General features: G+C 31.7%; 1 protein-coding gene across 1 annotated transcript in view; it reads right to left on the reverse strand.

The window, feature by feature from the left end:
• LOC114335068 (sodium-independent sulfate anion transporter-like) overlaps positions 1-2427 on the reverse strand; it is an 82881-nt gene extending 80454 nt beyond the window's left edge. Inside the window, exon 1 of the mRNA XM_028285225.2 lies at positions 2220-2427. Within this exon, the coding sequence (XP_028141026.2) occupies positions 2220-2248 (29 nt within the window). The 5' untranslated portion in view covers positions 2249-2427. The remainder of the gene's footprint in view (positions 1-2219) is intronic.
• Positions 2428-15325: the final 12898 nt, after the last annotated feature.

A 15325-nucleotide genomic window follows, 5' to 3' on the forward strand; every position in this document is an offset into this window, starting at 1 on the left:
AAAAAAAAGAATGCATTTAAATAGCATTGAAGCCGAAAGTTTGCGCATATCCCATATAAATATAAATTTTATTTATTGTTAATAAAAATTTTATTTTCTTGTGCAACTATATTTCTATTAAATAATTAATACATTTAAAAAGTTATTATTATTATTAAATTATATTTAGGAGCCCGGAAATTGTGTAATGTCTCGGGCCTAATTTGAAGTAAAACAGGCTCTGATCCTGAGAGGAATATTTGGTGGCATCTGTGAAAATGGTGTTTGGATGATGAGGTACAACTACGAGGTATACCACAGATATAAACATACAGTGTGTCCATGGTTGGGGTGCCCAAGAGGAAAAACTTTTTTATTTTCAAATTTAGCGAAAAATGTCATTCTTGATAAAAAATTTTGCTTGTTCTATAACTCCATAAAACGAAATAAAATTTAAGTTTTTCAAATCCTGCTTAATTTTGTGGCTAATTTTATGTAAATCCCTATAAATTTTGCACTAAGTTCGAAATCGTAACAATAATCTAGTGTTGCCAAGCTACAATGTAGCTTAGTAGCTGTCAACTCCGATAAATAGTTTACGAATTGTTGAAATAAAATTTAAGTTTTTCAAATCCTGCTTAATTTTCTGGCTAATTTTATGTAAATCCCTATAAATTTTGCACTAAGTTCGAAATCGTAACAATAATCTAGTCTTGCCAAGCTACAATGTAGCTTAGTAACTGTCAACTCCAATAAATAATTTACGAATTGTTCAAATAAAATTTAAGTTTTTCAAATCCTGCTTAATTTTGTGGCTAATTTTATGTAAATCCCTATAAATTTTGCAATAAGTTCGAAATCGTAACAATAATCTAGTGTTGTCAAGCTACAATGTAGCTTAGTAACTGTCAACTCCGATAAATAATTTACGAATTGTTCAAATAAAATTTAAGTTTTTCAAATCCTGCTTAATTTTCTGGCTAATTTTATGTAAATCCCTATAAATTTTCCACTAAGTTCGAAATCGTAACAATAATCTAGTGTTGCCAAGCTACAATGTAGCTTAGTAACTGTCAACTCCGATAAATAATTTACGAATTGTTGAAATAAAATTTAAGTTTTTCAAATCCTGCTTAATTTTGTGGCTAATTTTATGTAAATCCCTATAAATTTTGCACTAAGTTCGAAATCGTAACAATAATCTAGTGTTGCCAAGCTACAATGTAGCTTAGTAACTGTCAACTCCGATAAATAATTTACGAATTGTTCAAATAAAATTTAAGTTTTTCAAATCCTGCTTAATTTTGCGGCTAATTTTATGTAAATCCCTATAAATTTTGCACTAAGTTCGAAATCGTAACAATAATCTAGTGTTGTCAAGCTACAATGTAGCTTAGTAACTGTCAACTCCGATAAATAATTTGCGAATTGTCATTTTCTTCGACAATGTTAAGCGTTCAATAAAAAATTTATCTTGTGATAAATTTCATTATTAAAATTATTGGAGAACGACAAAGTCTCGCTTCATAATCCAGAGAAGCTAAAGGGTTGTTCTCCCAAGTTATTATTGTTATAATTACGAACTTGGTGCAAAAATTTATAGGGATTTACATAAAATTGGCTATAAAATTAAGGATTTGAAAAACTTGAATTTTATTTCATTTTATGGGGTTTTAGAACAAGCAAAACTTTTTATCAAGAATGACATTTTCGCTAAAATTGAAAATAAAAAAGTTTTTCCTCTTGGGCACCCCGTCAGTGGACACACTGTATATTCGGTGGTAAAGACGTACTATTTCTTATAAAAATAGGAAGGTTAAGATGGACATGACATCTAGCAAGATCACAGCAGAACCGCCCTTGTAGAAGAACCCTTATGTCACAACCTGTGATTAGTAGAAATAGGGGTAGGCCAAAACTCAGATGGAAGGATTGTGTAGATGAGGATGGTAGAAGAATAGGTGCAGCAAACTGGCAACAGTTGGTAATGGATAAAACTCACTGGCGTAAAAAACTTGGGAAGGTCGAGGATCTTTTATAGAGTTGTAGCACCATTGATGATGATAAAAAATATAAGGGAATGATTTAGTATGAGTTAAATTCAATTGTTTTGAGCCTTCAATCAATTTAGAGTTGCCATAATTCGCAACTTCAAGAAGAAGATTGTTAATTATTTAGTTGTTCAAAACCTATCAATATAATTAAAAAACAATTAACTTATGTATAAAATAAAAACTTACGTAAAATTATCCTTATCATTGGAATGCATTTAGTCACTTAATAAAAATCTTGTTCAAAATGATATATCATAACTACATAAAAAAATGTTTGAATTGTATCGACAACCACTGAGTGTTTTTGCGAGCAATTTGACGTGTGAACTTGATATTAAAACAGCTATTTCCTTAGCCGATTCAACCGGCAACTAAATAACAAATATATCGCGCTGTTGATACATGAATAAGGTGCTGGTGTTTATTGTTTGTTGAGGGGGAACTGCCAAATACGACGCATTGTCCACTTTTTGCAAATGACCACCTGTAGGAATTGAGGAGCGTATGACGCGTGTAGAACAAAAATGGCAAGCAAAATCTGCAACAGATTTTCTCAAAAAAAGAGCAAGTTATTAAAATCGTAATATCGTTATTAATTATTTTAAGTATAATAATTTAATTTTTCTATAACCGTGTTAAAAATGCAATTTTTAGCACTCCATACGAGCGTTAAAAATGCTACTTTAAGGCACTAGTGCTTTAAAATATTTTTAAGGCACTGCAGTTCGTATTGACCGTATAGATAATTTTGATATAATTTCAAAAAAATATAAAAATGGAATGTCAGTCAAGTTTAAGTAAAAGTTTTTGTAGATATTGTCCTGTAATTACGTTTATAGAAAAAATATTGTATGATATGCGTGTTAAAAAGTACATTTTTAAGGCACTCATGTGAATTGCAGAACTCGCTATCGCTCATTCTGCAAACTTTCACATGCGTGCCTTAAACGTGTACTTTTAACACTTATATCATAAATAACTATTTTTATGTGTCCAGTTTGCGACTGTGGAAAATTTTCAGATCCAGAAAAATCACAAAAACGGCGCCTATGATGGGTTGGTCTTCTTTTTCTTAAGGGGATGGGTACGTATTTTCGGCTGCAATGGTATTTAAATGGGGATTTATTTTTTTCGAATCCTGAGAAAACTAATAAGTATTTTTGAAAAATTTAAACGCAGAATGAAAGATTTCGTTCTTACCGAGGGCCGAAAGTCCCTGAAAACTTCTGTAACGTTTATTTTAATAAATTACAGGGGTGAAAAACTAAGAAAAAAATGTAGTGTGATTTTTAATTTCAAATATCTCATTCGAAAGAAACTTTTTATTCATTCTAAGGGACTTTCGGCCCTCGGTAATAAAGTATTTTTTCATTCTGCGTTTAAATTTTTCAAAAATACATATTAGTTTTCTCAGGATTCGAAAAAAATGATTACATTTAAAATACATTGAAAACTTTGACAGGCGTCAAAATGTTCCTTTTCTCTTAAAGGGCCGTGCATTTCTGCGTAGGTGTCCACTGTACATTGTCTTGTCTGGTGAGCTGTTAGATATTCAGGATTACATAATTCTGTTTTAGCAGCATTGCGAGGTATTTCATTGCTCTGGATTCCTGTCCATTGGCGAATTTTACGCAGCCATGGCATCTTTTTACGTCCCAGACCCCTCTTACCCTCTATCTTTCCTTCGAGTATCAGTTGCTGAAAAGTGTATCGTTCTCCTCGTAGTACAGTATCCGCCAAAATAAACAGTACCGAATATAAAAAACATATTTATCAATTAATTTTTATAATACATTAGGTATTGCAAACAAGCTTCATAAAGTTTCTGAAGATCATCAAACATATTTAAGAAAAGTGATTACTGCAAATGTTGAAAATAAGTTATTATTCTTTGCCGTATAGACCTGGATCCCGCGTAAGAAAAAAAAGTTGATTAATAGCAAGCTGAAAATTTGTTAATAGCTTAACGGTGTCTAGTCGGACAAACATTGATGCACGGGAACACTGAAACAGGGGAAGTTTTAACGGTGGAGCATGATAAACGTGTCGTCCTGACAAGTTTATGATGGTGAAAAATAGCAAGTTGTTTTTAAGTTTATTCAATAGCCAACGTTATATAATATATGAAAAAATGTTTGTCCGACAAAAAGGTTGGGCATTTTAACGAGTCCGACACGTAGAACATGTCACATCACAGGAACTATGTTGGTGATAAATAGCAGTCTGATTTTTGCATGAGAGTTTAATGAAAGGTTAAAAAAGCAATTGGAAGTTCTGGCGGACAAAATGAATGGGAAATTTTCCTAGTCGGACATTCTAAACATGTAAGATATAGACAAAAATGTTGGTGATAAATAGCAAGCTAATTTTGATTTGTTTATGTACAAATTATATTTTGTAAAGCAAAAAGTTATATGTCGGACAAAAAGTTTGGGCAAATCGAAGGAAATAAATAAAAAACATTTTTTCAGAATGACTTAGTCACATATTGATAAAGCTATTTTAGTTGTATATTATTATTTATATTCACATATTTGCATGTGCATATATATACATGCACACTCCAAAAACAGTGAGGTAAGTATCAATGCATGTATATATTGCAAAACAATTATTTTTTTCAATGGAGTTTGTTCTAGATATTCTCAAAATGAAAATAAAAAATTTCAAAGAACATGTGAAAGCAATCTCTTAGGATTTTCTAATTAGGCGCATCAGAAAGTACGGAAAATTTCCTACAAAAAACGTTGTATACATTTTTTTTTTCATACTCAAATCTTAACCCTGTAAACGACATTGAAAAATGTGAAGAGTCTAAAACTTCGGTGCTTATAAGAATAGACGTAAATATGATACATTATGCTTAGAAGTATGTATTAGAAGGCTGCATTTGTCAGTGTGACACTTTGTGCCATACAAAGTAGTATTTGAAAGTACATGGTCTCTGAGTTTCTGTTTTCCACGTGTGTTGGAAATTAAAATTTATATTAACTATGGAGTGTTTTTGTGTCTATTTTTGAGTGTCAACAGTTTAAATTTTAAGTCGCCAAATTAAAAGTGAAACCATTCAACGGAACATTTTTGAGTAATTTTCGAACATTTTACAAAGTTAGTAAAATACTTGGTCATCAATTCAATGAGGTTCAGTTGCCAGATAATTGTGAAAGTTCTATTGAATATCATTCTTCGTGCTATAATGCTTTGCTTGATTGAAAAAGGGTACCTAAATAAATTATTACTAAAATTGTATAACGTAATTTTTCTCAACTTTCTACAAATGAAATAATAATGTAATTAATATGTCACATGGCAAGAAATAATTTGCTGCCAAAATAAATCGATTAGTTTAAATTTGAAGTTACGATTGCAATTTATTATGAATTATTGTCAAAAGTGACAGTTTTTCTTAAATGGAAATGTATTCATAGACATAAGGGTAGACAGGGAATACAGTGCAAAAAGTCGATAGGTGGTCTATCTATCTCTTTTAACCAAGCGATCCCGCGCATGTGGCAGACAAAGATAGCTAGACCACTCAATCCATAATATAATTTGCCTGATCTACTATAAATGTATTACAGTGAGGTATCTAAATGATGTTGAGATAAATCGAAAGATATCGATTGTAATTGATTGCAGGTACTTTTGACATAGAATAATCACCCCTTATTGAAATTTCAAAAATTATTTTTTTAAATTGTCCGACTACAAAATCTACCCCTTATTTTTTTCCGACAACAGTCATTCTTGGTAAGGAATAATTTACTTAATTAAATTTCGTCTTTGTCGAAAAGCTATTTATCACCAGCATTTTTGTCTATATCTTACCTGTTTAGAATGTCCGACTACGAAAACTTCCCATTAATTTTGTCGGACAGAACTTCCAATTGCTTTTTTAACCTTTCATTAAAATCTCATGGAAAAATCAGACTGCTATTCATCACCAACATAATTCCTGTGATGTGACATGTTCTACGTGTCGGACTCGTTAAAATGCCCAACATTTTTGTCGGACAAACATTTTCTCATATATTACATAACGTTGGCTATCGAATAAGCTTAAAAACAACTTGCTATTTTTCACAATCATAAACTTGTCAGGACGACACGTTTATCATGCTCCACAATTAAAACTTCCCCTGTTCCAGTGTTCCCGTGCATCAAAGTTTGTCCGACTAGACACCGTTAAGCTATTAACAAATTTTCAGCTTGCTATTAATCGACTTTTCTTTCTTACGCGGGATCCAGGTCTAGTAGTTCTGCAACAGTTTCTGTCAGATTTTCCGAGCGAAAAATAGAATTCAGAAGGCACTTTCAACCCAAATGGTTATTCGAGTACTGTGGAGAGGCTTCTCTGCAATGGCATCAGCATCAGGACGTTCAAACCCAAGGAATCAATGTTTTTGTCAATGTAACTCCGTATGAGCGAAAATAATGTTCTAATAAAAAACTTTTTCTTCGGTAGACAGAACCATAACGACAATACTCTGGGCTAATTAGCAAAATTCATGGAAAAGTTATTTACCAGCAATTTTATTGCTGGAATCGAATCTTATGATTGTAGATATTAATAATATAGATATGCAAAGTCCGCAGATAGTGTGCTACTTTTTTTATAAACAAAATGGCGCCCGAAAATCGTGTTTTTTTCAATTTTTGCTCTATAACTCCAAAGATTTTAACTTTACACCAAAAACACCCAAATAGAAATTCACCGCAATTAAATTCTGCATAGAGATATGTTTTTCCCGATTTGCTCCGACGAAAATTTTCCTCGGAAAATGCGGGTTTTCCCAACAAAATCTCTAATTTTCAAATACAGTTTTAGGTAAGTAATTATTAATCAATAATTAAATAACTTAGTGAGATCAAAGCTTTCTTGGTATAGATTGTAATTCCAGAAGCCGGTGAAAATTAAACGAATATTTTAACAACAATTCAATTGTTAATTAACAATTTACGATCCCAATAATAACCAAAATAATCATGACACATTGATCAAACTTATAAAGATTATAAAGATGAGATGCTTATTTAATATTTTATCGACAAAATATGAATTTTTCGTTTTTTTGCATAATCTTTAAATTTTGAAAAAAAAATAGTTATAATACGCTGGTCTAATTAGTAAAGTACAAAGAAAGGTTATTTACCAGCAATTTTATTGCTGGAATCGAATATTATGATCCTATATATTAATAATATAGCTATTCAAAGTCCGCAGATAGTGTGCTACTTTTTTTATTAACTAAATGGCGCCCCCAAATCGTGTTGGTTTCAATTATTGGTCTATAACTCCGAAGATTTTAACTTTACACCAAAAACACTGAAATAAAAATTCACCCCAATTTAATTCTACATAGAGCCATGTTTTTCCCGATTTGCTCCGACGAAAATTTTCCTCGGAAAATGTGGGTTTTCCCAACAAAATCTCGAATTTTCAAACAAATTTTTTGGGCAAGTAATTATGTATCAATAATTAAATAACTTGGTGAAATAAAAGCTTTCTTGGTATAGATTATAACTGTAGAAGTCGGTGAAAATTAAACAAATATGTTAGCAACAATTCAATTGTTAATTAACAATTTACAGTCGCAATAACAACTAAAATAATCATGAAACATTGATTAAACTTAGAAAGTTTATAAAGATGTGATGCCTATTTAATATTTTGTCGACAGAATATAAATTTTTTATTTTTTTGCATAATCTTTAAATGTTTAACAAAAATAGTTATAAACAAATTCACATTTCTCAGAAATTGTTTATTATATTATAATTTAAAAAAATGATTAAAATGCGTATTTCAAAGGTCTTGAAAACGAATGCTTTAATATTTTTTTCCAACCATTTGCAAAAAAGTTATGAAACAGCAAAATAAACATACGATTACTCCGTTTTTTATAATTTGTTTTAATTGTTTCAAAGCTTAAAAATGAGTTTATGGTACAAACTAATTACTCTCAAAAAATATCAAACATTAGTTCAATGGTTATATATTAATCAAAGATTAAAAATGTTTTTTTTTTGTAATTTTTAGCACGAAAACAGGCTTGATAGAGAGCCGAAGCTTAATTTTATTTATTAACTACCGTACGTCGCGGGCGGTTGTCGCTTCGAGTGAAAATGTTATTAGCTACGGTACTGTATTAGTCTGCTTTCGCGCGTGTAAATTACAAAAAAAAATATTTATTATCTTAAATTAAAATGTAACCATTAAACTAATAATCGATATTTTTTGTAAGTAATTAGCTTGTACTTTAAACTCACTTTTACGCTTTGAAAGAATTAAAAAAAAATTATAAACAACATAGTAATCGTATGTTTATTTTGCTATTTCATAACATTTTTGAAAATGGTTGCAAAAAAGTTTTAAAGCATTCATTTTCAAGATCTTTGAAATACGCGTTTTACCTATTTTTTTAAATTAGAATATAATAAAAACTTTCTGAGAAACGTTAATTTGTTTATAACTATTTTTTTTTAACATTTAAAGATTATTCAAAAAAATTAAAAATTTATATTTTGTTGACAAAATATTAAATAGGCATCTTATATTTATAAGATTTCAAAGTTTGAACAGTGTATCATAATTATTTTGGTTATTATTGCGACCGTAAATTATTAATTAACAATTGAATTGTTGCTAAAATATTCGTTTAATTTTCACCGGCTTCTGAAACTATAATCTAAACCCAGAAAACTTTTATGTCACCGAGTTATTTAACTATTGGTAGATAATTTCTTATCTAAAACTTTATTTGAAATTTAAAGATTTTGTTGGGAAAACCCGCATTTTCCGAGGAAAATTTTCGTCGGAGCAGATCGGGAAAAACATGTCTATATGCAGAATTTAATTTCGGTGAATTTTTATTAGGGTGTTTTTGGTGTAGAGTTAAAATGTTCGGAGTTATGGAGCAAAAATTGAAAAAAACACGATTTGGGGGCGCCATTTTGTTAATAAAAAAAGTAGCACACTATCTGCGGACTTTGCATACCTATATTATTAATATATATAATGATAAGCTTCGATTCCAGCAATAAAATTGCTGGTAACTAACTTTTCCCAAAAATACCATATTCTCCGATAATCAGCCCCGGATTTTAACCGTAATGTCAGGTTGACAACTAATGACAAGTATACCAAATATGGTAATTAAATGCAACTTGCGTGCGCAATTTCACAGCCCTCTTAATTTCGGTACTCTTTATTTTGGCGGATACCGTATATGCCTTTAACATAATTAAAAAGTTCCCTATCCTGAAAGCCAGCTCTTCTGAGTACTTCCTCATTTCTGACTCTGTCCGTCCATGATATTCTATTCGACGCAGGCACCACATTTCAAAGGCTTCAAGTTTGTTAATGGAACTGGCTTTAACGTCCATGCTTTCATTCTGTACAACAGCACAGGCCAAATGTAACACTTTAGCATCTTGTATCTCAGGTTGAAATCCAACTTGCAATCAGTCAGAAATTTACGAAGCCTCTAAAAAGCGTTTGTAGCTTATCCTACTCTGTAGGGATGGCGGTTTTTGACAAAACACCGGTTTTAGGTTATACCGGTTTTTTTTTTGCTTACGGTTTAACCTGGCGGTTATAACCGACCAAAAAAACCGGTTGTTCTAAAAACGGTTTTTTTAATACAATAGGTTACAATGTTACATTTAAAATGCACTTTAGTTTGCGATACTCCACTCGACTCGATACTCGATATTAATATGATCAAAATTAGTACTATCGAAAGAACATCAATATCAATATAAATAAAACACAATTTTTAATAAAACCATTTTATTCTATTAATTGTTATATTTAAAAAATTTCCCAGACTCTTTCAAATGGGATTTAAAAAAATAATAACATAAAATATTCTACTTAAAAATAAATTGGATTATTTCATTCATAGGAGATTCTGACCAATTGAAAGCTACAGAAATCAGAATTAAATCGATAATTTTTGATAATCTCCCGTCGTTAAGTATATCACGTCAGATGCCCTTCGTTGCTACGAAAAAATACATTCAGTGACATTAATGACCATTAATGTTTTAAAAATTATAAAAGTGATGACTTTCAATCGTCAAATATTTATAAAAACTGTGTGTTTAATGGTACTTACATAAATAAATTACAATAAAATTTTGGTTTTGAACAGTTTTATTCATGAAATAATCGCAACAAATTGCACTCGACCTCTGAAATTAATATAGAATTTTTGCTCTCGTGATTCAATAATTTCAGAGCTCTTGTGCAATTACTACTGATAATGCAATTTATCTTTTACTACCATCAAAAAAAATTTATCATGTATTTCTTTTAACAGGTTTGTATATTTGTATAATGGGTACATTTTAACTCATTTAATACTTATTGTATGGGTGTATCGTTTTGAAAACGTAGGGAAATCTTTGAAGATTCGTATTCGTAATCGGTAATTGGATATTCATAGTCAGAACATTATTTTTGGTAATCAGAAAAAGTCATTCACCTCATTCACTACCAACTTTCAATGTCAAGAGTAAAGTGTGAAAAATAGATGATGTTTGCGTCTACTTCAACCAGATCACTTCTTATGTAACTGTTATGTTACAAATACCTTTTCAACGAAATATTATAATAAAACTTAGGTAATTGTTTCTGGCTGATGTGAGATTGCACTTTCAGTTTGATTCTGTATTTATAAAATAAAATTTGAATTATGGTTTTGTTTGAAATAATTACTTGAGAATAATAATTATGATTGGGATCCAAAATAATACCTAACCTAATCCTAATCACCGCAAAAACCTAATAACCGGTTTTTACTTTAAAAAGAAAAACCGGTTATAACCGGGACAAAAAAACAACCGGTAAAACCGGTTATTGCGAAGTAAAAAACCGGTTTTAGGTTAAAACCGGTAGGTTTTTCCCATCCCTACTACTCTGCTCTTTATTTCATTCTCAGGGTCCCAACCCTCGTTCAGCAGACAGCCCAAGTATTTAAATTGCCTGACTTATTCGATTTTTTTTCTCCAGAGATATATATCTTTGCATTGGGGTAATTATTTCTACTCATAATCATTGTTCTTGTCTTCTTGATAATTAATTTCAAACTCCGAGCTTCACTTGCAAGAGTTAAATCATTTTAAAGGCACTGAAAATCTTCGATGGTATCTGCTACTATCGCTGCGTCATCGGCATACCTGATGTTATTAATAAATATGGCGTTAAGATAACGTTAACTTTAATACCCTTATCTTATTAGACTCTGCGACTGGGTTGATCAATAGTATATTATTTAACGAGCATGTAATGACGGCTATTACTCATGATGATGAAGTTTGCGACACGAGCAATCATCATCATTCTCTTTGCCTTATTGCATTTCTTCCCGGCGTCGGCTTCCCTAATTGCATTTCTCCACAAAATTCTATCCTGGGTCATATCAATATTAATCCCCTTTACCAACATGTCCTGCCTAATCGTCTCCCCCAGGTCTTCTTTGGTCTTCCTCTCCTACTCCTTCCAGGAATCTGCACTTCAGCTACTCTTCGTATTGGATGATTAACGTCTCGACGTTGAACATGACGAAACCAACATTCAGCTCCATACATCATAGCTAGTCTTAAGACTGTTTTATAGAATTTTCCTTTCAGCTTCATTGGAACTTTTCTGTCACACAACACACCACTCGCTTCTTTCCACTTCATCCATCCAGCCCTAATTCTACTGCATGCATCTCCATCTATTTCTCCATTAATCTGTAATACCGATCCCAGGTACTTTAAACTATTGCTTTTCACAATCATTTCACCATCCAAAGATACCATTTTATTTGTAGTAACTCCATCTTTAAATGAACATTCCAAATACTCTGTATTTGTCCTACTAAGTTTTAAACCTTTTTCCTCCAGAGCTCGTGTCCACTGTTCCAGTTATCTGGTCCAAAACTAATGAGAATAAATACGGACTAAGCACCGAGCCTTTGCGACACGAGCAATAAATATATCAAAAACCCTTCTTCTGGCTCCTATCCGTTTCGGAGGTACCCCGTCAAAATAGCCCCGTCGACAAAGCTCCGACAAAATAGCCCCGACGTAATATCCCGCACACAAAATAGCTCCGACAAAATAGCCTGCAGACAAAATAGCCTCGGAATAATAGCCCGCCGACAGAATAACCCCGACAATATAGCCCCGACAAAATAGCCCCGACAAAAAAGCTCCCTTCAGAATTCATCATGAAATAATCCCTTAAAAATACATTTTTTCGGAAATGGTAATTATGCTCTATTCACATCTTAACTAAATCTTAACCACATTAAATAAAATTGGTCTTTTCAGAGAACTCGAGTCCTGTCTACTCTGTCTCTTGGAAGTTTAAACATTTAATTTAAGCGAAAATCAATGTTTATTTGTGATATAAACATTTTTTTCTGTTTTCGGGCAACAATAAAATTCATTTTAAATTAAATCAATTACATACATTTTTCTTTTTTTGTAAAATAATTTAAATTAAAAAACAGTTTTTGGACACCTGGTATAAATAATTATGTAATTGTTTATATTACTAAATAGAGAATTAAATAACCTTTCAAATGAGCTAGCACACGACCCCTATTCTCATTTAAAAAAATCATCGATTACGTCATCACGCCCAGATGGAGGACGTCACTAGTATGACATATCTGTATAACAGAATATCGTAATTTAAAAATAAAAATCGATCTATTTCAGGATGTTTCCTTAACGTCGCGGGTTTACGAAATAACGAATTTATTCCTTCCATTTGCACCATACTTAGTGTGACCAACTCCAATTTAGTCGAATTCGGGACAAGACTGAAAAAACTACCTAAAATCCGGGACTTTTCAATGAAAATCGGGCCATTTTTTTTAAATACATATAAAACTTTAATATCATCATTTTATTGATTTTATTTAACATTTTATGTTGACAAAAATTTTTTGATGGAATGGGTTGTAATGATAATTACATCTTTGATACTATCTGACGTTTCGACTTCCAATCCGGAAATCGTTCTCAAAAAACGAAAAATTAGCAAATCAACTAATAGTGTTGGATTTTCATGTAAATTCAACCTTGGGTTAAAATATAATTATCATTATTTGATATTCATGTTTTTAAATCGTCTTTTCAGAAGACGATATTAATTGAAATACAGAAACCGGAAAAGTCCAGAGCTTGAGTTTTCGTAGAACTATAATATACGACGATATAAAATAATGCATGCGTTTTGGATGTGGTATTAGTATAACAGTGTAGAAATTGTAGACTTTTTTCGTCCCACCAATTCAATTTGATGTGAATTCTTAGAAGAATGATGTATTAAAAATTTCAAAATGGAATTTTACCGAAACGTTGAAAATTCGGATGGCCCGGAAGCCTTATCCGGGACGCCGGGACACGACTTCGTAATTCGGGATACGTCCCGGATTTTTCGGGCTAGTTGGTCACACTAACCATACTGTACGTCTGAATGGCCGATACGAATGAGTCAGATTCAATTAAATTATTAGATGCATTTTTTTACAGAGCAACATCATTTTTGTTTAATTAATATTTTGTATTTTAACAACGACGTCCGAAGTGGAAGTCGAAACGTTAATAAAATAATTTTTCTAAGTAAATTATGGCTTATTTCCCAATTAGAATAGTAATTTAAAATAAATGGTACTCCGTTAAAAGGTAAAACTTTTTATTGGGGATGTTTTCGCCGTGGCTGTCTTGACCGGGGCTATTTTAGCCGGGGCTGTTTTGACCGGGGCTATTTTGTGTGCGATCTATTTTTTCGGGGCTATTTTGTTTGCGGGCTATTTTGCCGAGGCTATTTTGTGTCCGGGCTATTTTGACGGGGCTTTTTTGACGGGGCTGTTTTGACCGGGCTATTTTGACGGGTCACGGTCTCGGATGTTGGAAATCATATTGGCAATCATAACCTTGCTCGCAGCGGCTCGAAACAGTTCCATTGAGGTTTTCTTAAACCATGTTTTCAAATTACACAGTCATGATATTAGTCTTCTACATGGCTCCGCCCCGTTCAATAAATACAGAGAAAACATAACATCTAAAATGTCTCATTTTTGTATCTAGGGAAATGTGGCTTTTGAAGATGGCGCTCGTTTTGTTAAAAACCGCTCTTGCCTTTACTATACGGCACTTTATTTCCTGTAAATTGCTCCACTGTTAATTTATAATAGCTCTAGGTACCAATACTGTTTTACGCGCTCTATCTACGTTTCATTAATGTATAGATGTGCCCCGTTTATATTCTTCTTGCTGATAATAATTTGTTTCGTTTTTTGGGTATTAATGTTTAGTCCGTACTGTTGATTCTGTTCATTAGCCTCTGAAGTCCCTCTAAACTATCTGCTATCACCATGGTGTCGTCGGCATACCTAATATTGTTTACTCGTTCTCCATTTAGAAGGATGCCTTGGTCTACTCCATATAGATCCTCGTTAAAAATTCTCTAGTACATATTAAATATCAACGGCGATAGGATACATCCCTGTCTAACTCTACGTAGTATTTTTATGTAATCTGTTTCTTCTTCGATACTTTTCATATATGCGGTCTGATTCCAGTAGAGTTCTGAAATTATTCTGAGGTCTTTGTCATTCAAGTCTGCTTCTTTTAAAATGTTAATCATCTAAAACCCAGATGAGCACAAATCTTGCAGTTAGCGAAGATACATATATATATATATATATATATATATATATATATATATATATATATATATATATATATATAGTTTGAATATGATTCTTGAACCTTAATATATTTTTTAATTTGGGTTTCTTGGGCTTAGGTTCACAAAGAAAAAGAGATGGCTATGATGTTATGTCATATCATTTAATCGACGTTTCGACAGGAATATCCTTGCCTTTTTCAAGATCATTACGTGACTAAAAAACATTTCGTCAAAGATACAATACCAAAATTTAAGAAAACATTTTGACTTACCCTGCATGTAAAGTTGGCAGTGAACAATAACAATAATAGACGTCACAAAATAAAACAATGTTAAAAACATAGGGACAGACCCACTAGTAGATACATTTAAAATTTAGGTACTGTGTCGAATTATTGTGATGTTATATCGATGTTTCAAATATCAATCAATTAAATACCTAGTTGCTTCCGCATCATAGGCGTGCTGAAATTTCTTTTGTATTATATTTTAAATTAGATTATAATATAATTTGTTCAGATGTTTAATGTCCCTTTTGTCATTAATAGCATGGTTGTTCTTTTTTATTTCTATAGACTCTAGGAGCTCCCTCTTT

The sequence above is a fragment of the Diabrotica virgifera genome, chromosome 1 (assembly GCF_917563875.1).
Source record: "Diabrotica virgifera virgifera chromosome 1, PGI_DIABVI_V3a".
Lineage (NCBI taxonomy): Eukaryota > Metazoa > Arthropoda > Insecta > Coleoptera > Chrysomelidae > Diabrotica > Diabrotica virgifera.